Here is a 26,859-nt window from a genome sequence, read left to right on the forward strand (position 1 = left end):
TTCAAGTAAGACTTGAACACAGAGGTGATAAATAAACATTCCAGATGGAAACCAATGTATAAAAACCCAAAAACCACTTAGCATAACCCCACATATATTGGAAACCTCAGTAATTGCTCTTCTGCTCCTCCTCAGCCCTCAATATATTAAAATTACAACTCCTGACCATCTCCTGCTGCCTTTCTGAAGCACCAAAACCAACAGAAAAGAAATAAATCAGCGTGAATAATTTATAAATGGAAACAATTTTAGAAAGTACCCCCCATATAATTGCAGCAGCTATTAAATACATCATAGAAGTCACAGGGTGCCAAAAAAATGGGGGGGGGGAACTTTATGGATCCTTAAGGTATCACTGAAGGGCCACAGGAAAGTTCTTGAGTAGATCAAGACTCCTGACTTTTAGACTCACTTCTGCTCCTATTTTCTTCCAGGATAAGGTATTTTGGGTAAAATTTAAAAGAACAGTCCAATGTCATTTTTAAAAGCACACAAAATCCTGAAATATATTAACTTTCCAGGTGACTGAAAGACCTACCTACGTATCTACACAGAAGAACATCTGTAGACCCAAAATGAACCTATAATCCATGCACTGTTTTTTTAGGCAAAGCAGAACTTCCCTTTTAGAAGTTCCTGTTCTTCCTCCTCCTTAAAAGAAGCTTCTAAAATTTTGCTTTTAAAATTAATGTGTTCCTGATATGTTTTACCCTTAAACCTGACTAACCTCATTAAAGCAAAAAACCACTTCCCTGCATCCATGGAATACCAAAACTTTAGTTTGATATTCTTACTGTTATTGAGTATTCAAAAGGAAAACCACGATATATCAGCATTTCTCCAAGTCATTCTGCCATTTCTCTTTAAGTTCTACTACAATAAAGATAAATTTACTCCCTCAAATCCCCTGCAATAATAAGAAAACATGGAAATGACGATGAAATGCTGCTTGGGCAAGACAAGAACTATGGTGACGGCATCAAAACCGTCAAATATTCCTTCAAATTGGAATAAAACAAGTATTTTAAGACCAAGATCACACGAAAGAACAAGAGCATTAAGCCCAGCATTCTGGATAAAACAGTCTGTGTGTGGATGTGTCTGGGTGTGTTTATCCCTAGATATCAGACAGGACAGGAAAGGAAGAGTTGAAACACTTGTCCAGAAAATGCTCAAAAAGAAAACACAGCCAGGACAAATTTAGAAGCTGCACCGAGCTGGGATATCAAAGGCAGAGCTGACTGGAAAAGCAGCCACCTCTCAAGAATGGCAAAATAAACTTCCACGAGTCTCGGGAGGAAAACACGGATCAGAGGCTGGATATTGTTCCCTGCTCGTGTTTTGGTTAAGCGAGGTCCTTTTTGACACAGCTCAGATAGTCTTGTCAAAGAACAACAAAAATGAAAAGCAAAAAAAAAAAAAATAAAAAAAAAGGAGAGAAAAAGACACCAGGCAGTTCAGGGGGAACCTGTTTGGCAAAGGGGCTTTGAGGTGGTGTCTGAAGGAACAAAACGCAGAATGAACTTCCTAAAATATTTCCTTTTTTATTTTTTTTCTTTTGGTCTCCTTCGGAAAAGCAAATTTCAATGGGCTGATTGGCAACTCATTTCCTGATCAAAGCTAAAGTCTGAAACACATCTGAAATAGATTTTCTGTAAAAAAGCAGGAAAAAAAAAAAAGCATTTCAAGCTCAATTCAGAAGAAAGTTTCCCAAGCAGAAAGTAGGCTATTTGAATTTGATTTTTTTTTTTTTTAGAAAAAGGAAGTTTCCATCAACTAAAATGAGACAAAAGTGACATATTTTAATACCTTCTGTCTTAAAGACACACAGACCTATTACCTGGATATGACACCAGTGGATATGACACCATCAGGGTTTGAAACTGTGACTTCCTATACAGTGTTGATTAACTTGCTGATATTACACAGAAGAGGATTTACTTCAGGCTTAGAAAAACATCTGGATTCTTCTCTTATAATCACCGTTTTATGCTCAGAGATTTTTTAGTCACCATAATTTTTTATTCACCCTAATCACAATGTTACGCTCAGAAATAGTGTGTTTTTAGATGGGAGGGTGGCATCACTGCTAAAAAAAAAGAAGGAAAAGGAAAAAAAAAAAGAAAAACCTGAACTTTTCCAACTGCTGCCTCTTCATCTGGGGAAGTCTTGCTGGAGGATTTAGTGAAGCAAATGTGTCAACATGATCTATACCATCCAATGGATAAAACTGGCTGCAGAATTCACCTTCCAAGTGCCAAACTCCTTGATATTCCCAAATTGAAGTGATGTCAAGCAATTTCCCTTGGCTTTAAGTCCTGCCAGCAGACAGACACTCTGACGCCGGGAGAGGATGATGGGGAGATAGGGAGTCCCTCTCATTTGCACAAGAACTCCAGGGAACTGCTCCCATATCTTGTGAAGAATTAATCAAGATAAGTTAATGTGTGATAACATGTATCTGAGGAGCTCAGAAAGGGAGAAAACCTGGGCAGCTTCTGGCTCTCCAGGATTAACTTGAACAGCTCTCCAAGAAACACAAAGCTTTCCTTTTCGGCCCTGATCCAGTCCAAAAGCAGAGTTCAGGCTGGAGAGTGGGAAATGAGGATGAGAAGATAAGGGATTTCACAGGAATGTGACATGATGGAGAAGAATCTCATAATATTGACATATTATCGATGCTTTTACACCCTGGCACAAGAAGCTTTTACCTGACCTGCAAATACTCCTCCTGTTGCTATTCTTAAAATACTCCACAGTAATAAAACATAAATGATTTCTCCATCCACAAACATGGACATTTTGAGGTATTTCAGTGAGGTCCAAGCTCTGTTTTGTTGCTACATTACCATTGTGACAAGTTTTATATGAAATGAAAACATCAGAAGCTATTGGGATATTTGAATTGTGGGGAAGGTGGGAAACTGGAAAAAGGTTTTGGTTTGACAACCATGTAAACTGGAGTGTAAAGGGACCACTGTGCAAACACTCACATGCATTTTTCTCTCTAACCCAAGTGCACCAGTCAAACTGCTTGTTGTCTTCTCAGCCAGTCCTGCCTTTCAAATCATACAATCATGGAATCATGGAATGCTTTGGGTTAGAAGGGACCTTAAAGATCATCTAGTTCCAACCCTCTGCCATGGCCAGGGACACCTTCCACTAGCCCAGGTTGCTCCAAGCCCTGTCCAGCCTGGCCTTGGACACTTCCAGGGATCCAGGGGCAGCCAAGTTTCTCTGGGCAATCTGTGCCAAGGCCTCACCACCCTCACAGTCAAGAATTTTTTCCTAATATCCAATCTAAACCTACTCTCTGTCAGCTCCAAGTCATTCCCCCTTGTCCTGTCACTCCAGGCCCTTGTAAATAGTCTCTCTCCACCTTTCTTGTAGGTCCCTTCAGGTCCTGGAAGGCCACAATTAGGTTACTCTGAAGCTTCCCTTCTCCAGGCTGAACAATCCCAATTCTCTCAGCCTTTCCTCACAGCAGAGCTGCTCCATCCCTCTGGTCACCTTGGTGTCTCCTCTGGACTCTCTCCAACAGCTCCAAGTCCTTCCTGTGCTGGGGACCCCAGAGCTGAAGGCAGTGCTGGAGTCTCACCAGAGCAGAGCAGAGCAGAGGGGCAGAATCCCCCCTTCAATGTGCTGCCCACAAAATTATATTCCTTTTGATTCTTCAAAGAGCTCTTCTCATGAAAACAGAATGAGCTTGACTTCTGCAAGTGTCCAAGGCCAGGCTGGACAGGGCTTGGAGCAAACTGGTCTAAGGGAAGGTGTCCCTGCCCATGGCAGGGGCTTGGAATGAGATGGTTTTTAAGACCCCTTCCAACCCAAACCACTCTGTGATGCTGATTTGTGGGCCATGGGATGATTGCAAACCCCTCCATAAAATCAGTCCACCCTCAGTTGATGGGGATGAGCCACCTTGTGCAGGCAGACACAGACAAGAACCAATTCCCCACCGTATCCAATTAAAAAGCCAACAGAAACATTAAAATGAGGGTTTTGTAGGATAATACATTTTTGCTTATTTCAATATAAACTACTTTGGTCCCTCTCTCCCCCCCAGCTGCCAAACCTTTGGAGGTGGGACAGTGTGCAGGATGCTGCTCTCCGAGGGGCCGTGGGCCTTTGATGAAGAGCTGGAGCTGCTCCGTCCTCCCCAGTGGAACACAGCAATTAACACAGTTCTCCACCAGCTCTCAGGGTCTAAACACTCTCTGAGTACCTTGATCCATCCCAAATGAGGTATTTTGCAGACTCAAAGTCTTCCAGCCACATGACAGCAGGGAACGCACCAGGAATCACACGCCAGCAAGCAAATCTCTGCATGGAGCGCTTTGAAGTGTTCACAGGGAATTCCCAATGAGTGCAATCAATTAGGTCTAATTAATAAACCATGCCAGCAAGACAGGGGCTGCCTGTTTGTGCTCACTGTCACTTCCAGGCACATCCAGGCACACAGACATGTGTACGTTATACACAGGGACAGCACATATAGAGCCAGGCAGCCAAAGGATATAAAAATATCTAAAAATATCACGTGGGATTTTTACAGAAAACACTGTTTGAATGGAAAGCTCTCGTGCTCCATTTTCTCACCTGCACTGCTCACAAGGTGACATATATAAGCACATCCCTGATGGCATGGATTAATAGAGCAACTCCAGAGGCTCAGTTCCCAGCCAGGTATTTATATCCCCTCCCATTGTGAGCTGACTCTACTTATATAAGAAACTGTAACCCAAAAAAAAAGAGGCAGAAGTGTCAATACATCAAAAAAATTAAATTCAACAGGAAAAAAAAGCTCCAAATTTGTCTGTTTTGTTTGCTGACATGTTGGATATGGAATAGCCTTTTAAATGAAAGGTGATGTGACCTGCATATTTCCCTGAGGCATAATTTGCCTCTCTAATAAAGCAATAACTTCCCACTGTGCTGTCATGAATAATATCACCTAAAATAATGCTTATTTCTTTAATCCAGGAGTATATGGAAGAATGAGAAAAGCACTCCCATGTATAACAAATGAACACCAAAGCAGCAGGGTTGACATCAAAAACTGCCTCTTCTTCAGTACTTCTGAGTTATCTAATAGTGAAGAACCAAAATCTTCCAGCTCCAGATGTGTGAACCTGAGTTCAAACTCAATCATCTGAAGCAAAATAAAAACAAAAAGAGCTGAGGTCTTGGGTATCTCAACCTGCAAACCCCAAATCAGTAGATATCTATAGTGCCTTGTACAAAATGGGGCAGCTGCACCCAAATTACTTCCTAAGAAGAGATCCTGGTATGTGCTAATTTCCTGAAACAGGGCAGGGTATTGTATGGAACCATCATTTGGCCAGGGACTGTGTTTCTAGTGTAACAGCATGGAGACTCATAAGCCAGTCAACTTCTAAATTTACTATTAAAAAATACAGCTTTTGAGCCTTGTTGTCCATCAGAAGGTTGGGATTGTGTCCTCTCCATCTCACAGCAACTTTATGAGGACTGGAATAGGCAAGGGAGGAACTCTCCTTGCTTAGAAGACTCCAGATTTTAACTTGCTATTGAGGACCCAATAAATTGTCCCCTACAAGTACCTGATCCCTTCCCCAGACCATACAGGAAACACAGAAAAGAAGGGATGTGAATACTACTGCAGCAAACAACACAGAAAGCCAGCAAGAAAATTCACAGCTCTGTCTTCAGAGCAGCATTTGAATTGTATGTAGTAAATAAAGACTAAAGACCAAGGACACACCCTAAATAAAAACAAAATACTGAATAGCTGTTCATTATGTGAGTGCCATTTCCAGAGAAATGAGCAGTACATAATTATGCAATTAACAATGATGATTGTCTAAATAATCTCATTGTAGGACTGGAGTGAGTCGAGTTACATGATCAATCTCAGATTCTGCATTTCTAGTTTTTGCAGCCCTTACACAAACTGGTATTTGAACTGGGTTCAGTATAATATACTCTGTATTGACAAATGTTATTATATAGTGCAGGAAAAGGAGGAAATAAACTCCTGACTGTACAAGAAGTGCATTATATAAAGGTCTGTAGGAGACACTGCCTGAACCACTTCAACCAACTACAGCCACATCCACACTCAGCAGCCAACCCCAAATCTCTGTTAGAACATGCAATCCCAATGTAAGTACAAGCCTTAAATTCTCATGACAGCTTAAACATTCCTTGTGTGAAATCCTCATGAGTCCTATGGAGAGAAACCCCCCCCAAAAAATTCATAGATTTTTTTTTTATTGATGTTCAAGGCCCGATGGATGAGGTTCTGAGCAACCTGGGCCAGTGGAAGGTGTCCCAGCCCACGGCAGGGGGTGGAATGAGATGAGCTTTAAGGTCCCTTCCAACCCAAACCATTCCATGATTCTATGATTCTATTTATTCAGGTATTTTCAAGACAGCCTAAAGGACTAGATGTAAACTTTTTTAGGATTAGATGTAAACTTTTTTTAAGACATGAGAGAAAACTCTTTCAAAACCTTGCATTAAAAACCCAAGGGCAACACCCTCTCCCTCAAACAAATAATTTTCAAATACAGTGCTTATGACACCAGGCAGTAACTGTGAAACATTTGAGAATTTTGAGTTCCACCATAACTCAAACATACATTTTACTAAAGACTAATGGGAAAAAAGTTACATTGGAATGTTTGAGTCTTTCCACTGTGAAGCTCACTTACTTCAAATACACAGAGGGTAAGAGAAGAAGTTCAAATACAGAGAAGGTAAGATGGTAAATACCCACAATATTTCAGCCTGCACTGAAATTTAGGAAGCCATCCTATATATGCTGTGGTTTAGATTAGATATTAGGTTTAGGCTAGCTATTAGGAAGGAATTCTTCCCTGTGAGGGTGGTGAGGTCCTGGTACAGGTTGCCCAGAGAAGCTGTGGCTGCCCCATCCCTGGAGGTGTCCAAGAACAGGTTGGATGGGACTTGGAGCAACCTGGGCTAGTGGAAGGTGTCCCTGCCCATGGCAGGAGGGTGGAACTGGATGATCTTTAAGCTCCCTTCCAACCCAAACCATTCAGTGACTCTAATATTTTATGTTAAAGCAATAATGATTTTTACAAGGAACTATTTCACTGTTTGCCTCACAAATGGATTCATCAAATGCCCCTTTAAGAATTTTCTGAAGGCAATAAAATTTTTATTCTCGTGGTTTCCACTGTGGAGTGGACAACCCCCAACTTTTCCTTCGGATAAAGCTCCAGCTATTCCTCCAGGTGCTGACATTCCCTCTGAACCAACCAGCCAGGAGCTGAAATCAGTGTTGCAGGGCTTGCAAAACAGAAAGTCACTTCCCACTCAGATGGTTCAAACCTGTCTGTGGCCTGTTGGACTCCCGGGAGCAACTGGATGCTCCAATAGTTTTGGTAATGCATGTTCCCATTTTCTCTGGGGTTGGCCAGAACAAGATCAGACCACATTCCTGTTGGCCAGCAGGTAAGCTGTGCTTCTGTAAGCTCAGGTACAAAGGCAGAAGTTTCTCTCCGTGTCTGAGTGCAGCCAGCTCGCTCTGCAGAACCACCCGCAGTGAAAACAACAGCTCAAGAACAGATCTCCAAAAAATAGCAGCTCCCTGAGACAAGGTCTTTATTACAATAAGATCCTGGGAATGGAATCCATCCACCCAGGAAAACACAATTGCATGCAGTTCCCAAAAAATCACTTGCACCTTCCACCAGCTCAGTGGTCTGTTTGCCCATCACCAGGTGAAACAGGTACAGCAAGAGAGTAAGTTATTCCTTCTCATTTAATGAGGAAGAAGAATTAAAACTGCGTTTAAAAGCTTTTAAAGTGTTTAAGAATGGTTTTAACAAGAATTAGGGGGGCCCTCCAGCTTTTGGAAGTTGATTTGTCCTCCATCCAGCAAACAGGTGCTGGGAGGTATCAACCCAACCCCAGTAATCTTGGGGATAGAAAGTTAACCAATAATAAAATCAATGGCTTGGGTTGGAAGGGACCTTCAAGACCACCTTGTCCCACACCCTGCCATGGGCAGGGACATCTTCCACTATCCCAGGTTGCTCCAAGCCCCATCCAACCTGGCCTTGGACACTTCCAGGGGCAGCCACAGCTTCTCTGGGCCTCACCATCCTCTCAGTGATATTATTAGATAATATTGAATAAGATAATAATATTAGAATAAGATGTAGCAAATCCTATTAGTGCTTTTTAATGTGCCTTTTTGCTCATGTATATGAAAGCTGACTGAACAGCCTGGGTCCTTCCCAGCTGGCTACAGGGGAGGGGTACAATATTCAACATCAAACTTTCTCCCCACCAATTACAAAAACAATAAGGAAAGGATATTTTTGTTCTAATTAAAGCCAGAATGTCCATCTTGCTAAACAATTACTTTAGAGATGTTGTTCTTGGTTTAGAAGCCACAATCTCATGTTATGAGCTTTGAATCACTCTCACATCTCTTCTCTCAAACGTCTGCCATTCAGATCAGCCTTGGGAATCCCATGGGAATTAAACCAGTGTGTCTCAGCTTCCCAGAACAGAGAACCAGCAAGTGTATTACAGGGCTATAAAGAGTTAATTAGGTAGTGCTTTGTGCATCACAGCTTCACTGTTTCAGCAAGTCTCTGGTAACACCTAATTAACAAATCTCTGATGAGCTGTTTCTTAGAGAGCTCAGCATTGGTGTTCCATGGAAATCTTTACCAGGCCAGCCCTGTTGCCACTCTGCCCCTCAGTGAGGGTATATCCTGATCCTTCTGGCTGGATTTAAGCTGTCACTCATGCCCCCCTCTCAATAAAAGTTTATTTACTAAACTTTGGAGCATTTCATACAAAGCAAAAAACAGCCAGCTACATCAAAGCCTCCCTATTATCACTCCCTAGTGAACTGTGAAAATATAAATTCAAAGCTGACAAGCTAGTTAGACTTTTAACTAAAATCTGAGGGCAATTAACTTTAACCATGCCACTCTCTACTGTACTGCTGGCACCAACTTTGAGAAGTGGCCCAAATTCTTCTGAGGAACAGAAAGACCATTTATCTCCTGTATTTATTCAGGGCAAACCTCCTCCTCTGTGTCAAGCTGGGAATGCAGCATTGCTGACTGTGACTGGCAGTGATAAAGGAGCTGGTATGATTTTCAAATGAGTAGCATGTCCTGCTTTCCCAAATGTTGGAGCAAAGTGAATAATATGCCCACCTAAATAAGAGCCAGGTACTGATTCCAAGCTGCTCACTGGGGAAAAAGTGCCTATATATTCCTGAGCATATAAAGCCACTGCCTTAGGAAGGATTTCTGCTTGGATCTCCTATATAAAGGTGTTTTTATTTGCAGAAGTTGATACAGGAAAGTGATCAGAAGGGATAGAGGGCATATTTATCTATGGAAAAGTTACAAAGTGGCATTAATTTGCAGAATGAATTGTATTCATGTGGTCCCTTCCAAGACTCTTGAGGTCCTTTCTGTGTACCAAATGAACCCTTTTAGTAGCACCAAAAATGGGTGTCCCTGCCCATGGCAGGAGGGTAGGAACTAGAGGATATTTAAGGTCCCTTCCAACCCAAACCATTCTGTGATTCTATCCTATGAAAAATATAAGGCAGAAACTGTCAAACCCATAATGCCTTATTTAAGCATCCATATGGAAAGAAAAATAATATAAAGCTTTCATATATCTGCAATATATGCATGTAGACCAAGAGCTTTGTACCTAAAGCTCAAACCAAATATTTATATTTAGTGGAAGCTTTAAATTTGCAGTCCCAAACCATCATATTCAATGGAGAGAGGTGACTCTGAAATGCACAGGTCACACCTTAAGCAGGTTAAATGGCCCTTCACTTGGGCTTTTCTCTTCCTCTGCTCCTGAGATGTTACATCACTATATTTAACCTTTCAGCCAGGATTAATCTCCCTCTGCTTTAGGCATTAAGCTTAACTCTGAAACAACTGGAGAATATTGCCTTGAATCCATCAGAATCAGCAGATCTCCACAGCAACAAGATATCCTGAAGGACAGAACAAGAAAGATAAGTGGGCACCTCTTGGATGACACTCTGAAGATGATTGTGTGTCAGGGCCCCAAAATGGTGTTAAACCCCATGACTGTCCCTTGAGTGCAATCTCAAGTTTTCTTTCAAGGACTTCAGACCCAGGAAAACAGGGAATTCTCCTACCAGCCCGACAGTTACAGGTACCACAGAAATTGGTCACTAATTAGGACAAAAGAGTTTTGCAGCTTTCCGTTCAAAACTTTTAACCATAAAAGTTTCTTGGAAAAATAGGAACAAAACGTCATGGCAAAATTCTAATGTTTTGTGGCCTGGTATCAACTTGAGGTACCTTTTCCTAGTTCCCAACCCTGCAGGTTTCCTCTGAGAGTGTGACCAGCTCCCACCCTTCAGCCATTCCGTGCTCAGGTGAAGAGTACTTTGCTCTGCTAATACAGGGAAGAAAGAAGCTTCAAGATTAAATGACCTTTAATTCTGTGACTGGAACAGTATCTGCCACAGCCCTGCAAGGCTTTAGGTGTGATCACACCTGTGGAGGCCCAGAAGGAGCAGAAGGACCCTACAAACCACGCTGTGAGTGGGTTAAAGCTGAGGGGCAGCATCTCCACTCCACTGGAAGATTCCCAGAAAGCAAGCACAAGGACTGGGCACGGAGCCCTTTATTGTTATCAGTGTTTTTGTAAAGCCAGTTGCCAGGAGTGACAAACCTCTGTGTTCTAGTAGCAAGTGTTAAAATCAGAACAGCCAGGCTCCTGTTGCTGAAGAGCGAGGGCTCTGCCGACGGGCGTCTCTTGGAGACGCCCATTTCCCTACGACAACGCAGGAAAAAGGAACAGGCCACATTTCGTGCCTTTGGATGGGATCCATCCCAGTTGCTACACAGAGCATTCCTTTGCCATTTGGTAACCGACAAACACTGGGCTTATTAAAAAAAAAAACAACAAAACCCGACCAACCCCAAAGTGCTCCGGTTGGTAAGGCCTGGACAGGGAGGTCTGGAATGAAGGGATGTCACGGAATCAGCAGCCCAAATGATACATTAAGTCCTGGCTGTCAAAACAAGGGCTGCTGCTCCACTTGACCACTTACACAAACACTCCTGCAGGTAAAGACACTTCTTCACTTCTTGCTTGACCTCTCCTTCTCAAGATCCACAAATCTTCAGGGCTCCCCATCCCCACCCTCGGCCGTGCCCTCAGGTGATGCTCTGGAGCACATCCCCCCCATCCAGATTTTATGTAAACAGCTTTGCTTTTCCAAGGATTTCAGGAAAGCTGGAGACAGTCACGCTCCAGGAATCTCTGAAAGTTTAATTAAGTTACAATGTCTTAAAACCACAACATAGGCACCACGGCTGAGAAGTTCAAAAGGTAAAAGAGGGAAGCACATATAGAACATTTCAAGCAGCTTTTCCAGCTCTCCAGAAATAACAATCAGGAGAAACTAAACCAGTGTGAGGCACTTTGCACTTCAAAATTCTCAATTATCACCTAAATATTTCAGTGCACTTCAGGAATGACTACATATTTAACATAAATTAGGCTGATACCACTTACAGGGGGTGAATCATACCCATCAATCCCCAGATTTAATGACTGGGAAATTGGGATGCAGGGAAGTAACTTGACTCAAGGCTGCTCAGTACGTGGTGAAAGGGAACCGAAGAGCCTTGACTCCAGACTGGCTGTGCCTCACCTGAGCCACATTCCTGGGATTCACTGCAGGGTGATGTCCTCCACAAATAAATCACATGCTCAAATCCAGAGTTTGAGTTTAAAAGCAGTGATTAATTGAAGGCTTAACAAGGCAGAAGTTAAAATAGGGACATTGTGCCTCCTCAGTGTGCAAGTTCCAACAAAAAACTTCCTCTTCCAGTCGCTTGCTGACGTGTAGGATTACACAATCCTCTCTCATCACCTCCAAGGCTGGCCCAGCATTCTCACTGCTTTTAAGATGAAATGTAAATGAATGCCTAAGCTCCCATCCAGCACAGTCACAGGTATCAAAAGGCTGAATTCAGGTCACTTTGGCCAACGCTGAATCGCTCCCCACAGAACGTTCATCCTTCAATTCATGAGGAAAAACCTTTTTTAGGTAGAAGCAAATTCGAGAACTGGATAACCCCCGAGTCACGTGTTTCATTATATCACTGCCCCAGATTCAGGCTGAGTGGCCCCAAAAGGTTTATATAAGCAACTGTTCTGGTGGTCTTCATGGAACAATCTGAGTTTTGAACTGGTGCCATCACTGGACAGATTCGAGTCCACGGAAAAGGAAGACATTTAGAGAACTTAGTGACCCACTGGGCAAAATGTGTTGTTTACAAACTGATTAAGGACCTGACACTGGGATAGCTGAGCCAGGCAAGTGAATAAAGATTTGGAGCTCTAAAATAATTTGGGAATTGTTGGGAGGAAGCAGCTTTTGTTTGGATGCAGGGACACAGAGAATCAGTAGCCCCTGAAATGCTGTGCATCAAACCAGAATTCAGGACGTTGTCTCTGATACCTTTCACACCAAATTTCTTAGTGTCTTAACACAGTAGTAGCTGCAGAGAAATTCCACATCCACTGATACCCAGGGGGCTTTACAGCCATTTTCCTAAGCCTAGGAAGTGTTCCAGGCACTTTGGAGTGCTTGGTAGAGACTAAGGTGTTCCTTTAATATAGTTAAGAGTTAAAGGAATAAACAAAAACCTTCTGCATAATTACTTAACATTGTTCCCCTTTTTCTCCACTAAATATAAAAGCCATATTGATATTATGAGGCATCAAACAAATATATTATCTGAAATAATAAATAAAATTGCTTGATTTTTTTTCTCATCTAAGACTGTTTACTCCATTATGAGACATAGTGGTTTAATGAATAAAAATAATAAAAAAGCACCTGCAAGCTTGCACTTGACCACAGCAAGATGTTTGCAGCAATTACTATTTTTCTAACAGCAAACATTCACTGCAAAATATAAAGTTGAGTATTTGAAATGAAAATTTAATTTTTTTAGAAATTAAAGAAAAATTGATGGTATTTTCTGTGAACTAGAAAACATTTCCTAATTAGCATTAGCCTTTGACTACCTTGTACTCCAGTAACTTTCTTCTACTCCCAAGATCAGATATTTCTTTGTAAAAAAAAAAGTATTGAGAATAAATAATTTTCTTTCAAGTATTGAAGCACTGAGTGACATTTAAATTCTTCAATATTCTGGAAAACAGGATTTTAGGGCAGACAATATTTTTGATCTTCTCTTCATTTGTTAAAAAAACAACCTGTAACACACAGGTGATCAAGTCAGCCTAAGCTGGGTTGGATTCTGCTGTCAAAAACACATCCCAGCACTTGGGAAAAGTTGGCTCTTGGTGAGAACATCTAAAATAAATCCCAGTAAACCAGAAATAATAAGAAAGAATTAAATCAGGACTGTTGAATGCTGTGGACAGACACACTTCTCGTCCTCTGTCCACTCCACTGTCCATGGTCAAATCATTCCTGGTCCTGCCCTTTTCATGGGAGCTTAAAGTTCATCCAACAAAGTGTTAGTGCTTAACTTCAGCTGAGGTAGCTCCAGGCTGGTCACCAAACAGCCCTGGTCATTCTGGATCCTGAGGGGCAAACCCATCAAGGTAGAACCCCCTGGAGGTCCATCAGAGACTGCAACAAACTTCCACAGGAATTAATTATCTTAGACAGCATCAACTTCTGCTCCAAAGCCAGACCACACTTCAGGTTGGGTTCACTGACACCCCCTGGGTTTGTGTCACTGAGACTCTGCCAAAGCCAAACACCTGAAAGCAAAACCAATTTCCCCTGAGGAGAGAAAGAACAAACTGAGCACCACAAACAGATGTCACATTCCTCATTTCAGAGCTCACTGTCACATGCATGGAAATTTGGGAATCTGCTCAGTTCAATCTGAATCAGTTCAATCTGTTCAAATCAAACTCTTTTCCCACGCAGCAAAACTCAGGTTTGCTTGACCTCCCCTTCACTGCCATTTCTGTTGCTTATTTCAGCTGCTGTCATAGAATGGTTTGGGTTGGAAGGGACCTTGAAGATTATCGTGTTCCACTATCCCAGGTTGCCCCAAGCCCCATCCAACTTGGCCTTGGACACTTCCAGAGATAGGGCAGCCACAGCTTCTCTGGGACACCTGTGCCAGGGCCTCCCCACCCTCACAGGGAAGAATTCCTTCCCAATATTCCATCTAACTCTGCCCTCTGGCAGTGGGAAGCCGTTCCCTTCTCAAGCCTGTCACTCGAGGCCCTTGTCCCTCTCCAGCTCTCCTGGAGCACTGGAAGGGCTGTAAGGTGTACCTGGATCTTTCTCTTCTCCAGGTGAACACCTCCAGCTCTCCCAGCCTGTCTCCAGAGCAGAGGGGCTCCAGCCCTTGGAGCATCTTCATGGCCCTCCTCTGGTCCCATTCTAACAGGTCCACAGGTCCTTGCTTCCTTGCTCTCTCCTCTCAACAAATCCAAACTGGCCAATATTCATCCTTAACACTAAATCTTTCCAGAAAGTATTCCGTGAGGGGGAACAATAAACCATCATCGTCAAGATAATTTAAACTGACACATCATTTTAAAGATGATGCTAAAGCCAAGACAGCACAGAAGGTACCAACTATCCCACTGCATGACCATCTTCCCCATCGTACTCCTCCTCTTTTCTCAGCTGAGGGACCATCTTGGACACTGATGGGGCAGTTCACCACTAAGTCACACTCCAGCCCTGATTTCTCCTGCTTGGAGAGGACAAGAAGCAAACGGTCCCAGCTGAAGAACGATCAAGCAGAGAAGCTGAAAGACTGGAATGGGAGTGGAAAAGCTCGTTTCTTTGATTTTAAGCACTTTCTCAGGCTGAATCATTTCTTTTGCTCCAGCTTTCTGGTTTGCTTCACCCACCTGAACCAACCAGCAGTTTCATAACCAGTGGGATGAGCCAGAAATCCGAAATCACCCTTGGAGAAAGGTTAGACACTGTTTAATAACACCAAGTCAGCAAAAATCCAACTGTGCTGTGAACACCCAGGGCTTCTGCAGGGAGTGGATTCAGCAGCCACCTCAGAGGGTAATAACATATATTCTGTTCCCTGATTTCTGAGAGACAACACATGGTGCTATTTCCCTCCTATTCCCACAGCAGTATTATCCCTACAAGATGTCAATCCCAAATAGCACCTTATCCAGACAGAGGAATAATCTCCTCTGGGCACAGGACCATCCCCTTGGCTCTGAGGTCCAGCAGCAGAAGCACATTCCTGCAGCAGGGAAATCAGGGCAGGTACAAGCCTGAGACATCAACTCCTCATCAAGAACTTGCCCACCTGGCTTTCAAATCAACAGGAAACCACCTGCTTAGTTCACACTTCCATATAAAAATCCTGTTATGATAGGATCAAAAAAAAAAAAAGCACTTTTCCTTGTTTTGAACTGCTTCTGCGCTGGAATTTTTTTCTTTTTTTTTTTTTTTTTTTTTTAAAAAAAAAAAAAAAAGCAAGCTCTTTGATCAGACAAATATTTTTAAAAGGAAAAACAAACCAAGGCTGGTCTCTAAAGCACAGACCCATGGCAGGGGCTGCTTGGGAGGAAGGGATTCCACATGACAAAAATAAGGTGAAGTTTATTCCCCAGTAGCCAAACCCACATTCTTAGGTACTGGTGCGTTATTTTCTCCCAGTATACACAGTTTAAAAAAGACCAAAAAAAAGAAAAAAACAAGAAAATGAAAAAAAAAAAGTTAGAAAAAAGTAAGAAAAAAAAACAACAAAAAAAAGGCAAGAAAAAAGCAAAAAAGGCAAGAAAAAAATTAAGAAAAGGCAAGAAATAAGCAGGAAAAAAAGCAAGAAAAAGCAAGAAAAAAGAAACAAGAAAAAAGCAAGAAAAAGAGCAAGGAAAAAGCAAGAAAAGGCAAAGAAAAAGCAAGGAGAAGGCAGGGAAAAGGCAGAGAAAAGGCATGGAAAAGGCAAGGAAAAAGCAAGGGAAAAAAACAAGGAAAAAGCAACAAAAAAGCAAGGAAAAAAGTAGGAAAAAAAAGAAAAAAGTCAAGAAAAAAGGCAAGGAAAAAGCAAGAAAAAAAGCAGGGGAAAAGTAAGAAAAAGAGCAAAGAAAAAGCACAATTGGGATTTGAGTTGAGCACCCAGTTAAGCTGCTATGCCAAACATCATTGTTTTGTGGTTCCTTCCATGATTATTCTGCTTTAGCCTCATTTACCCCATGTTTAAGAGTGTTTCTAGATCAAATTTTTATGCAATTTAATTTAGAGTGGGATTTCCTCCCTTTTTAATTTTATTTCATTTTATTTTTTTTTATTTAATTTTATTTCCCCCCCTCTTCTTTTCTTTACCTCTCGGTGAAGATCCCACAGTGGAACCATCTGTGCTGGATAAGGTATTATAAAATATCCAGCTGAAGAGGTCCAGCATATGGATGCCAAAAGCTACTAAATCAGGTGAGTTAAAGCCTTTTACCACACAAACCTGCATCTTCCTCCATACATTCTCCCCAATTATTTCATTTATGGATGTCAGCCTTGTCCATGCAGTGCCTGACGTCTGGATATGACCCACTGAGCAGCCTCAGGATATTTAAAGGACAAAAAGCTGATTACAGACCCACTCCATCTCAACACAAAGCCATCGTTTCCCTCTCTTTGTGAGGAACAAAAATCCTCGAGGGTTTTTTTTCCACTTCTGGAAACAGAATTGGAATTGTAACAAAGTTCTGATTGGCCTCTTCCTCTCGAAAACTTTAAAAGCTCCCACAATGCAAAAAAAAGCAAAGGCAGCAAAAATCCACCTCCAAAAACGCAGCACAGCTTTCACACCAAGTGGAGTTAAAAAATGACTAAGTTTTCTTGATATATGAATTTGTGGGTAAACCATTTATCAATGACCTGTTTACCTGTGCAGCAGAGTCCCTCAAGCCGAGGGCCATGTCATTCCCCTTTGACTGATTAATTAGCCAATCAAGGGGTATTTTTCACTGTGAGGAATGATGGTTTATTCCAGCTAATTCCTGGTCTCTAATGGTAACACATTAAAGCCAACTCGGCTCTTTAAGCCTCTGGAAGTGACCAAAAGGGAAGGAGAGAAGATAAATCAAAAAAGCTCCCCCCAGTTTCGTTTCTGTTCCTAACAACCCCCCCAAGGAACAAGACTCTTCTCCAATGAAGAGAGAAGAAAAAAGCAGCATTTCTTCCAAACTGGGAGATGTCTCCTCCTCTCCCTCTCTGCTGATACCTGAGCAGCAATAATTTATCCTCCAGTTGATTAACAAGGTGCTTATGGAACAGGCAACAAAACATCAATACCTGGCTCTTCCTCCTTTTATCAAAAGGACACCATGCTGGGGAAACGAATTTTCCCAGCGTTCCTGAAACAACCTCATCTGCATGGAGAAATATTAGAAATATGGTCCAAATTAACACCTTGAGCCTAATTAATTTTCTGACTCGCTATATATGGCTTTACATCCACTTGACACTGGTCTGTGTTGCCAGGTTTGCTCTGTGCAAACTTCACTTGTGCACACTGAAGATGCAGGGGGTTGGAACCAGATGAGCTTTAAGGTCCCTTCCAGCCCAAACTGTTCTGTGATTCCATGATTTAGCCCTTCAGCTGCCTTGTCATGTCCTCCTTGTGAGTTTGTGTCACCAGCCTGTCCTGGTTGCTCCTCAGGCAAAGGCCTTGTCCTGTTAATTGCTGGCAGAATCTGGTTTTGAGGGGTTTTTTTCCCTCCTTTTTCTTCTGGGAATCATCCCTCTAGTTGTTCACAGCCCATGGCTGCAGAGCAAAACTGGAGAGGAAAAAGTGCCTGCAGTATTAAGAGATGTTGTAAAAAGCCTTTGCTAATTAATATAGAATTATGGAATTGTTTGGGTTGGAAGGGACCTTAAGGCTCATCCAGTTCCACTCCCCTGCCATTGGCAGGGACACCTTCCACTAGCCCAGGTTGCTCCAAGCCCTGTCCAGCCTGGCCTTGGACATTTCCAGGGATGGGGCAGCCACAGCTTCTCTGGGCAACCTGTGCCAGGGCCTCACCACCCTCACAGGGAAGAATTTCTTCCCAGTATCCAATCTAAACCCATAGTCCCTACTCTCAAGATCATTCTCCCTTGTCCTATCACTCCATGCCCTTGTGAAAAGTCTCTCTCCAATAATAATTCTCCCAAGGGGAACTAAGCCACCGTAACCTGAGTGTTATAACTTCCACAAGTCTAAAAATCCATACTGAGTATGACACTCAGGTCAAAGTAGCAGTGAACCAGAGGCTGAGAGAAATCTCTCTACTCAGGAGCAAGTTGGGAACACAAAATGTGTAAATGCACCATTAGATTGTCTTGCAGGCTCTGCCTTAGGTCACCAGCCTCTTCCCACTAAGCAAAAGTAAGAACAATTTTAAAAATGCAGCTTTCCCAGGAACAGAATAGGCCAAGAGAGCTGAGGATAATCAAGTGCTTACAAGACCATGGTGAGCTTTTGCACTGTAAGAGAATATGTTCAGAATAGAACTTCTTGGATAGGATTCACCTGACTGTTGGATGTCCTCTGTGATCAGTGAAGAGGCACTAACCTCCAGGAAGGGTTTGGTTTCATGTGGAATCACAGAATCATTAAGGGTGGAAAAGACCTCCAAGATCATCAAGTCCAACCTGTGACCCATCCCCACCTTGTCACCCAGCCCAGAGCACTGAGTGCCACATCCAGTCATTCCCTGGACACCTCCAGGGATGGGGACTCCACCACCTCCCTGGGCAGCCCCTTCCAATGCCTGACCACCCTTTCCATGAAGAAATTCTTCCTGATGTCTAATCTGAGCCTCCCCTTTCCCATCTCTGGAGACAGCTGATGCACCTCTTTGGGCACCTGTGTCTCATCACTATGAGGGGAGCTTGGAGAAGATGTCTAGATCTTCTACCAAATCCCACCTTTTTGACACCTATGTTCTCCTTTGCCTTGATTCTTGGAAAACACTATATTCCCTCTTCCAATGAAACGTGCTAAAATGGTCAAGTCACATATAGGAATGAGCAGCTCTAAATTTTAACCCCAAATCTGACAAACTTTGAGCCTGGGGATAATTATAAAACCCAGCATAAGATAATTCCTCTAAAAATGCAATTATTCTCTTTCTGACGTTAAGTGTATAATTTAAAAAGAAGGGCTATGTTAATGGACTATCTCAGTGTTTCCCTACTGTCTTCCTCTGGAACACACTGACAGCAGTCACATTTTTACTTGGATTTCTTAAGGAAGCAAATTTTCCATGTCTGCCTTGACATTTGTTTACATCACACACCCCTTTCTCTCCAGCAACTTTTTAATCCAACCCAGCAGAATCTTAAGATACTAATATTCTAAAATATTCCATGGAAACAGGCAGCTGGATGGGGAAGGCCAACACATCCACGTGCACATGGACAGGGATCCACCTCCTTCAGCCACAGAGAATCCAAGCACGACACAACCACAGGGAAGCAACCTGCAGCAGTGGAGCCCTCAGGGAATGACTTGGTGGGAGACCTTTTATTACCCCACTTTATCTCTGCCTTCTCCAGCGGGGCTAAAAGTGTTAAATTCATGGTTTTTTTCTTGGCATCACTTACTGAGGAGCTGGGATTTCCCTCAGGAGACTCCTCCAGTGCCCTGCTGACATCACTGCAAGGAAGCCTGCGAGGAGTGAGTTTGTGTCTTCCTCTTTCTAATTGAAGTTCTCACCCCCTAGAACCATTCCTGGCTTTTGCCTGCTCTGATTACTGTCCCTTCCCTTCCTCTGCTCCTCCCTCCCTGCGACCCCCAGATATTTATAGGCAGAGAGGTCACCTTTTTCTGCCTCTTTTCTGAGATCAACGTATCCAGTTCCTCCACTCTCTCCTTCTAGGACATGCCCTCTAACCCTGTCACCCATTTTACTAAATCCTTTTGGACTCTCTCCAGGTTTTTGATGTCCTTTTTTTTTCTGTTCTGCCTCTCAGTCCCAAATACCTTATGCTGGCTGTGGTTTCCAAAGCAGAACAGTGAAAAATCTATGTTAATTTGTAACTCATTTTTATTCTTCTGCAGTTTTTTTTCTTCCCTGAAAAAAAAGGACAGCAAAATAATTTATGTGTGACTCCTGCAACAGAAACTTTGGTCACAGGTACAAAAACCCCTAAGATTAAAGTTGTAACTTGCCTAAAAATCACAACTGTGATCAATCTAAATATCAATATAAAAACTGGCATTTTGCAGAGAGAAAGTCGAAGTGTCAGGAATGTTTAGTTCACCCATAACTTCAGGGAGCCCATGGCAGAGCCAGATTTTAATGGATTTTCAGTAGTTCCTTAAGGTTTGCCAACATGCTTTTCTGATAAGTGCTGGGAAATATAAGTCAGTTGAGGAAGTTCTGCAAAATGTGTCAGAAGACAATTTCCTGATTAAAAAAAAGAAAAGTGAAAAAGCAAAGGGGTGTATCACTCCATTTTTTAATGACTAACAAGGAAGAGATCACTGGAAACCCGAGACTTTCAGGCTACTTGGATTTGGTAGTTTAAGGGAACTTACGCAGGTTTTACATCCAAGTTACACAAATTTGGAGGAAGCAGATTACTCATGGAATGGCCTGAGACATGGATGTGAGGTGGATGCAAAACATTCAGGTTTTTATGCACCTTAAACAGAGTTGGAGCAAATCAGAGCTACTCCCCCAGCCCCCAGAGCGAAATCAGTGCCAGAATCATGTTGTTCAGCAACCAAGTTGGGACTGTCTGTAACTCATTCCCAAATCCTCAGTCTCACTCAGGAGCATTTTCTCCAGTGATAAGGCTTCATCAGGAAACACAGCTGGATGGAGGAAGGAAATTCTGAGAAGCAAAAAAAAAAATAAAAAAATAGTGGGGGTTCCAGGAAGTTCAACCAGATAGGAACTAATGGAATTTGTTTTTCTGTCTCCCCAGCTCCCAGTGTTCCTGAGCGAGTGAGAAAATCAGAGGGAAAGTGGGGGGCAAAAAACAGCGTGGCAAGATCCTACCCTGCAAAACAGGTCCTCTCTGCAGGTCTCCAGAGAGCATCATAATTACAATTCAATATTTTCGATCACTTGCTGCTCTCCCTGGGAAAAAGTGCAGATGTTTTCAATTTAGGTCCACTCTGAAGCCCAGCCATTGTTTTCTTCCCCTCTCGTTTTTTTGACTTGTATTTTTTTTCTTTTTTAAACAAAGGTCCCTGTATAGTTTATTAAGGAGGTTTGAGTTGGGCACATGATTTATCAAAAATAATTAAAAAAAAAGACTGCTGTGTTTGACATTCAGAATTAAGGGTTGCAAGTGCCTCTGATTAGTAACACATATCCCAGAACCATCAAAACAACAGCTTCAACTTGTATCTTGGTTTTATTACTTCTAGAGAAACTCCTTTTGACCCTCAGGGGCAAACAGCATTTCCTTCCATACCCTTTGCAATTCTACTCTTTTGCAATCTTTACAATCCTCCAGCCAACTCCCTCTTCCTTTGATAAGGTAGATAATCCAAGTTTCAACATTCCCCACTTACTGCAGCAGTGCTGGTGTGAAACAAGAGAAAGGATCCATCACTCAGATCACTCCTTGGCCTCTGAGTGAAAAACTGAGTCCGAGACCAGCTCTACAGTTAAGGCAGCTCAGATTAAGCTCATACAAAACATCTCCTGCCAAAGGCTACTCCACAGGTCAAGATCATAAAATGACTGCTAATGACCACGCTGGAAAAGCCTGGGCAGGGCTAATTGGAACAGTGGCTTTGTGACACATCTGATGTGCTGGGACACTTTATCACAGCACCAGTTCAGAGGTGACTATTTTTGACAAGCACTTCAGAAGACTCAGATTATCTTGCTTGTCCAGAGATCGTGTCACTGAGCCTTGAGTCCTTCCACTAATTTCCCTTTGACCACAGATGGAATTCCCCGGGTTTTGCTTTTTTCCTCCTTTTTCCTAATCTTCAAGTCTGGTGTGATCCAATCAACCAGCCAGACTTAGGACGACACCGGGGAGGTTTAGACTGGATATTGGGAACAATTTCTTCATGGAAGGTGTTGTCAAGCACTGTCACAGGCTGCTCAGGGAAGCAATGGAGTCACCATCCCTGGAAGTGTTCACAAAAGTGTGGATACGGACATGGTTTAGTGATGAACATGGTGGTGGTGCTGGATGACGTTTGGATTTCATGATCTTAAAGGCCTTTTCCGACCTTAATGACTCTATGATCTTCTGCTCCTTAAGGGATCTCTTCCATCCATCCACTGAATTTTGTCACAGGCTTAAACTGGAGGCTTTAAGGAAGGCTGACAATCAAAACTCAGCTGGACAAACTCCTGAATATCTTGCCAGAGCTGACCCTACTTTGAGCAGAGTGACTGAACCAGAAACCTTCAAGACTCCTCCAATCTCAGCAATTCTGTCACTGTGAAAAGCAGTTCCTGCATCTTTCCATGAAGTTACACCCAAGATTGTTCTGATCCCGGATTGAAACAACTAGAAATATGGGAAAAAGAATTATGCTGAATGTCTTTGTCAAAAGATCAAGAGTGGAATGACAACTGTTGTGAGCTGAGGATTGGTCATTCAGTCCAAATCAAATCTGTGCTGGAGGCTTCTCAAAGTGCACCTCTGAACAAAGAGGAGGGATCTGATACCTTGGAAAGAGCCTTAAAGACAGGACTTCAAGCTATAGAATCATGGAATGGTTTGGATGGAAGGGACCTTTAAGGCCATCCAGTTCCACCCCCTGCCATGAGCAGGGACACCTGCCATTATCCCAGGTTGCTCCAAGCCCTGTCCAACCTGGCCTTGGACACTTCCAGGGATGGGGCAGCCACAGCTGCTCTGGGCAACCTGTGCCAGGGCCTCACCACCCTCACAGGGAAGAATTCCTTCCCAATATCCCATCCCACCCTGCCCTCTGTCAGTGGGAAGCCATTCCCACTTGTCCTGTCCCTCCAAGCCCTTGCAAATTGTCTCTCTCCATCTTTCCTGTAGGCCCTACCCAGGGCTCTGCTGGACACCAGGACTCTTCCTACATTATCTGCACACAGGAACAGGCAGGAACAACTCACTTCCAGGAGAATGACAGCACTTTCCTGCTCCTGTAGTGAGCTCTCTGCCACGCCAGGGAAGTGCCCAGAGCTCAGGGATTTCAAACCAGAAAGCAAACAGAGAACTCCTGCAAATCCTCACAGTTCCATTTGTGCCACCTTAAGGACCAGGCCCTGGAACATGATGGAAAGGGATCATGAGAGTTCATGGGTGCAGTGAAATGAAATTGCTCAGAGCTGGAGGGCCTGAGCAGTGCATTTTTTGTTGTGTGCAAACTCCACAGATCTCTGACCCATGAAGAAAAGGAGAAGGGGAGGCTGGGGGAAGCAATTGTGCTGCCTCTGGCTCTCCCTCCCTGTGGCTGCTCAGCAGCAGACAGTAGCCAGAGGATGACAATGCAGCTCCAAATGACATTATCTCCTGCCTGGATTTGCCTGTGGAAATCTGGGTGCTTAAGAGGGAACAGCCTGTGACTTTTTTTGCCAGAAGCTTGAATCCTTTCAGCGAGGGGAAAAAGGAAATCTGCACAGGAGCCACCAGTCAACCACTGGGATTAGCAAAAACATGCACAGAGTTATACACCCTTCATAAGCAGCCTCAAATCCACGTCATATGCAGTGTCTATCCATGAAAAAGTAAGTGTTCTCCAGGATAAAGCCCCAGAAGCAGCACTTTCCAAACCTGAGTTCCAACAGATATGGAACATGTGGAGAAAACAAGACCAGCTATTTTGGACGACTCATGGGTGGGCAAAACCCCCTCCCTTAACCACAGCACTGCTGAGTTGCTTTGAATCCCAGACTGTCCTGCTTCATCTTGCTCTGACAGCAAGGGAGCCAAGCAGCAGATCCATGGCATATTTAGGGGATCAGAAGTGTTAACCAACAGGGGTCCAGGGGAAAAAGAAAATGGAAGAGAATCCAAACATGGATCCATCTGGAGCTGGGCCAGCCCAGGGTGAGGTGGGGAGCACAGCAGAGCATCCTGTGCCCCAAGAGCCCGCTCAGGAAACACTTGAGCACCAAGTGACAAGCAGGCCTGAGACCTCCTGCAAACCAGAGGAGGATTCTTGTGTGTGGGAATCAACTCCCTTAACCACAGCCCTGTGGAGTTGCTTCAAATCCCAGATTGTCCCGCTTCATCTTGCTCTGACAGCAAGGGAGCCAAGCAGTGGATCCATGGCATATTCACAAGTGTTAACCAACAGGGCTCCCCTTGGTGCAAGTTCATCCACAGCATTTGAGAGCTCCAACAGCTCTCAGGGATTTGAAGTCCCCAAATTCTTATTTCAAGACAGTAATAAGCTAAGATGGGTTCTGTGGTGGCTGATGGCCTGGTCCCAAGCTCTTACCTTTCAAAACCACGTGACTTGTAACAAAGGTTCCCACTGGTTTTTGCAGTGGCAGACAAGACAGGGCAGTTCTTAGTTTGTTTAACTTTCTTCCAGCCTCCTGGTTTAATTAGCTGTCAGTGTATTTTACAGAGAACTCAGGAACAGACTTGACATCTTTCTCTGTCACCAATGAACTTACCAACCACTTCAAAATCTACAGCAGATTCACAGGAAATATAACACTATATGTGACAATGGCACAAATCCTTCAAACTGTTCAAGTGAAGATACACCACTGAAGTATTCTTTATTTTACAGAGGTTTTTCCAGGGAACAATCCCCAGTGGATCACTATTCCTTCTTCACCAGCTCCCCTGTCATTCTACAGGTAAGAAACCTTGTATTATTTCCACTACTATCCCAGACCTCTCAGCACATTCTCCCCTTATTCCTCTCCTCCCAAAGCTCCCAGAGGCCTGATGTGAAGTTCCAGAACAATTTCCAAGAGTACTGCACGAGAAGCAAGGTGTCAAACACATACAGGGTATTCCAGGAACTTCCACTTAATTTCAAGCCCCTTCTTTCCCTCTAAACAAGAGACTTCAGACAACTCGGAACCAATTCTTGCAACACATTCACTTGTGCTTTTCCAGGTGTTGTTTTTTCCACAGGATTTTTCTGGATTTTTCATGTTACAGTGTCTGTTATTTTATACACCGATACAGCAGGTCTGTTCTCTGCAAGTGCAAAATGCTAATGAGCACATAAATAAAATAAAAACCAGTCCACAGCTTGCTCTCATTACACAAAGTCAGGGGAAAGGTCTTCTCATTAAATATTTATCAGTGTTCAAGCCACCTTTGAATCCTTTGCAGCTGCTCAGCCTTTCCCAATTTTTGTGAGAATGAGGGCAGTTTGTTGAGATTGCCCAGTTGCTACTGAATATCCAATTTTGTTTTGGATATTTATGGATCTTTCATGGAATCATTTAGGTTGGAAAAGACCTCTTAGATCATCGAGTCCAACCTCTGACCTTTCAGATGAAGCAAAATTCTCCTTGGTGATGTGCATTTCCTAACAACTGTGAAATAAAAATACTGGAGTTTCCTAACTCCAAAGAAGTTACATCACAATAATTCACAAAATATGGATTAAATTCACTCTTATTTCCTCACAGTTCAAGCACAGCCTTTCTAGTAGAAACAACACATTAGCAGCAAAACATTGAAATACTGTTTTGTTATGAGGGATAATAAGCAAGGAAACAAGAGAAAGGTGAAGCTTCTTGTTTACCTGTGTCTTCCCACTCTTCTGTCTCCTCCCAAATATGCAGGACAGATCATGTTCACTGCAGGATGAGAGGTCCTTACCTGGAAGGGGTAAAGAGAGGGAAAAAAATCCCAAACCTTCACATCTGGTGATGACAGGGACATTTTGGTAACACAAACTGACCCACAGAGATGGAGGAATTGCTTTTGGAGGCGAACAACAATCAGGAGATGAATAAAAATCAGGAACTCCAGGCTGGACAGGGCTTGGAGCAACCTGGTCTAGTGGAAGGTGTCCCTGCCCATGGTAGGGGGTTGGAACTAATGATCATTAAGGTCCTTCCAACCCACACCATTCTGTGATTCTGTGATGAAGACACTAAATGAAGGTACTCATGAGGAAATGTGTGTATGTGTAGGATCTTTGGATTCTCAGGAGGATTCTTTGTCTCTGACAGAATTAGGGAGTTGTAGGTCCTCCATACAATGAAAAAAAAAAATCCATCTTTACTCCATGGGGACTTTCCTTTGATTCCTGATGTTGCTTCTGAAAAACAAAACCTCCATCTCTGCAATACACTGGATTATTCCAACTCAAAACAATTTTGAGGGTGAAGCAAAGATTCCCAGCAGGACCATTATTCCCATCTGGTTGTTGTGTGGCTAACTGGACATCAAATATGGAGCAGGGAGGGGGAAGCAGAAGGGTGTAATGTGATATTCAGAGTTTCAAGCAAAAGTTTTGCCAATTCCACAGTGCAGGAACCTTTATATTGGGTTTTCCACAGCTTCTCTCAGAAAAACCTCTTAAAAAAGCTCAGCAAAAGTTAAAGATTTAAACAAAATTAGTCCGGACAGCTCAACTAATTAGGAGTCTGCTGGGGTCTTAATCACTTGATTTTCTGATTCCAAAATCAGTGACCTCAAAATGAATCTTGTAGTGGACAAAAAAACCCAAACAACCCAAAATCTGACTATTTAACCTGTTTGTTTTCGTCGGGATCCTGAACTGCCCACAGAGGGCAAACACACACATCAACCTAGAGGAGAAAGTGTGACCCAGCTTCCTGGTGCCTCACTGCACAGCCTCTAAATGTCCTTACCCAAGCAAGCTGGATGAGACTGGTGGTTGTTTTCAGCTTTATCTTGGCCAAGGCTTGGAAAATGACACCTAAAATCCTCCTGCTCCTCCTCTTACCCTACACTGT

At 43.0% G+C, this 26,859-nt stretch overlaps 1 protein-coding gene across 1 annotated transcript in view; it reads right to left on the bottom strand.

The window, feature by feature from the left end:
- The window catches only part of PINX1 (PIN2/TERF1 interacting, telomerase inhibitor 1), a 65,360-nt gene that overhangs the window by 25,516 nt on the left and 12,985 nt on the right, over positions 1-26,859 (bottom strand). Inside the window, exon 6 of the mRNA XM_017830488.1 lies at positions 25,677-25,753. Coding sequence (XP_017685977.1) covers positions 25,677-25,753 — 77 coding nt within the window. The remainder of the gene's footprint in view (positions 1-25,676; positions 25,754-26,859) is intronic.

Source organism: Lepidothrix coronata, unplaced genomic scaffold (genome assembly GCF_001604755.1).
Source record: "Lepidothrix coronata isolate B3197 unplaced genomic scaffold, Lepidothrix_coronata-1.0 Scaffold179, whole genome shotgun sequence".
In the NCBI taxonomy this organism is placed as follows: Eukaryota; Metazoa; Chordata; class Aves; order Passeriformes; family Pipridae; genus Lepidothrix; species Lepidothrix coronata.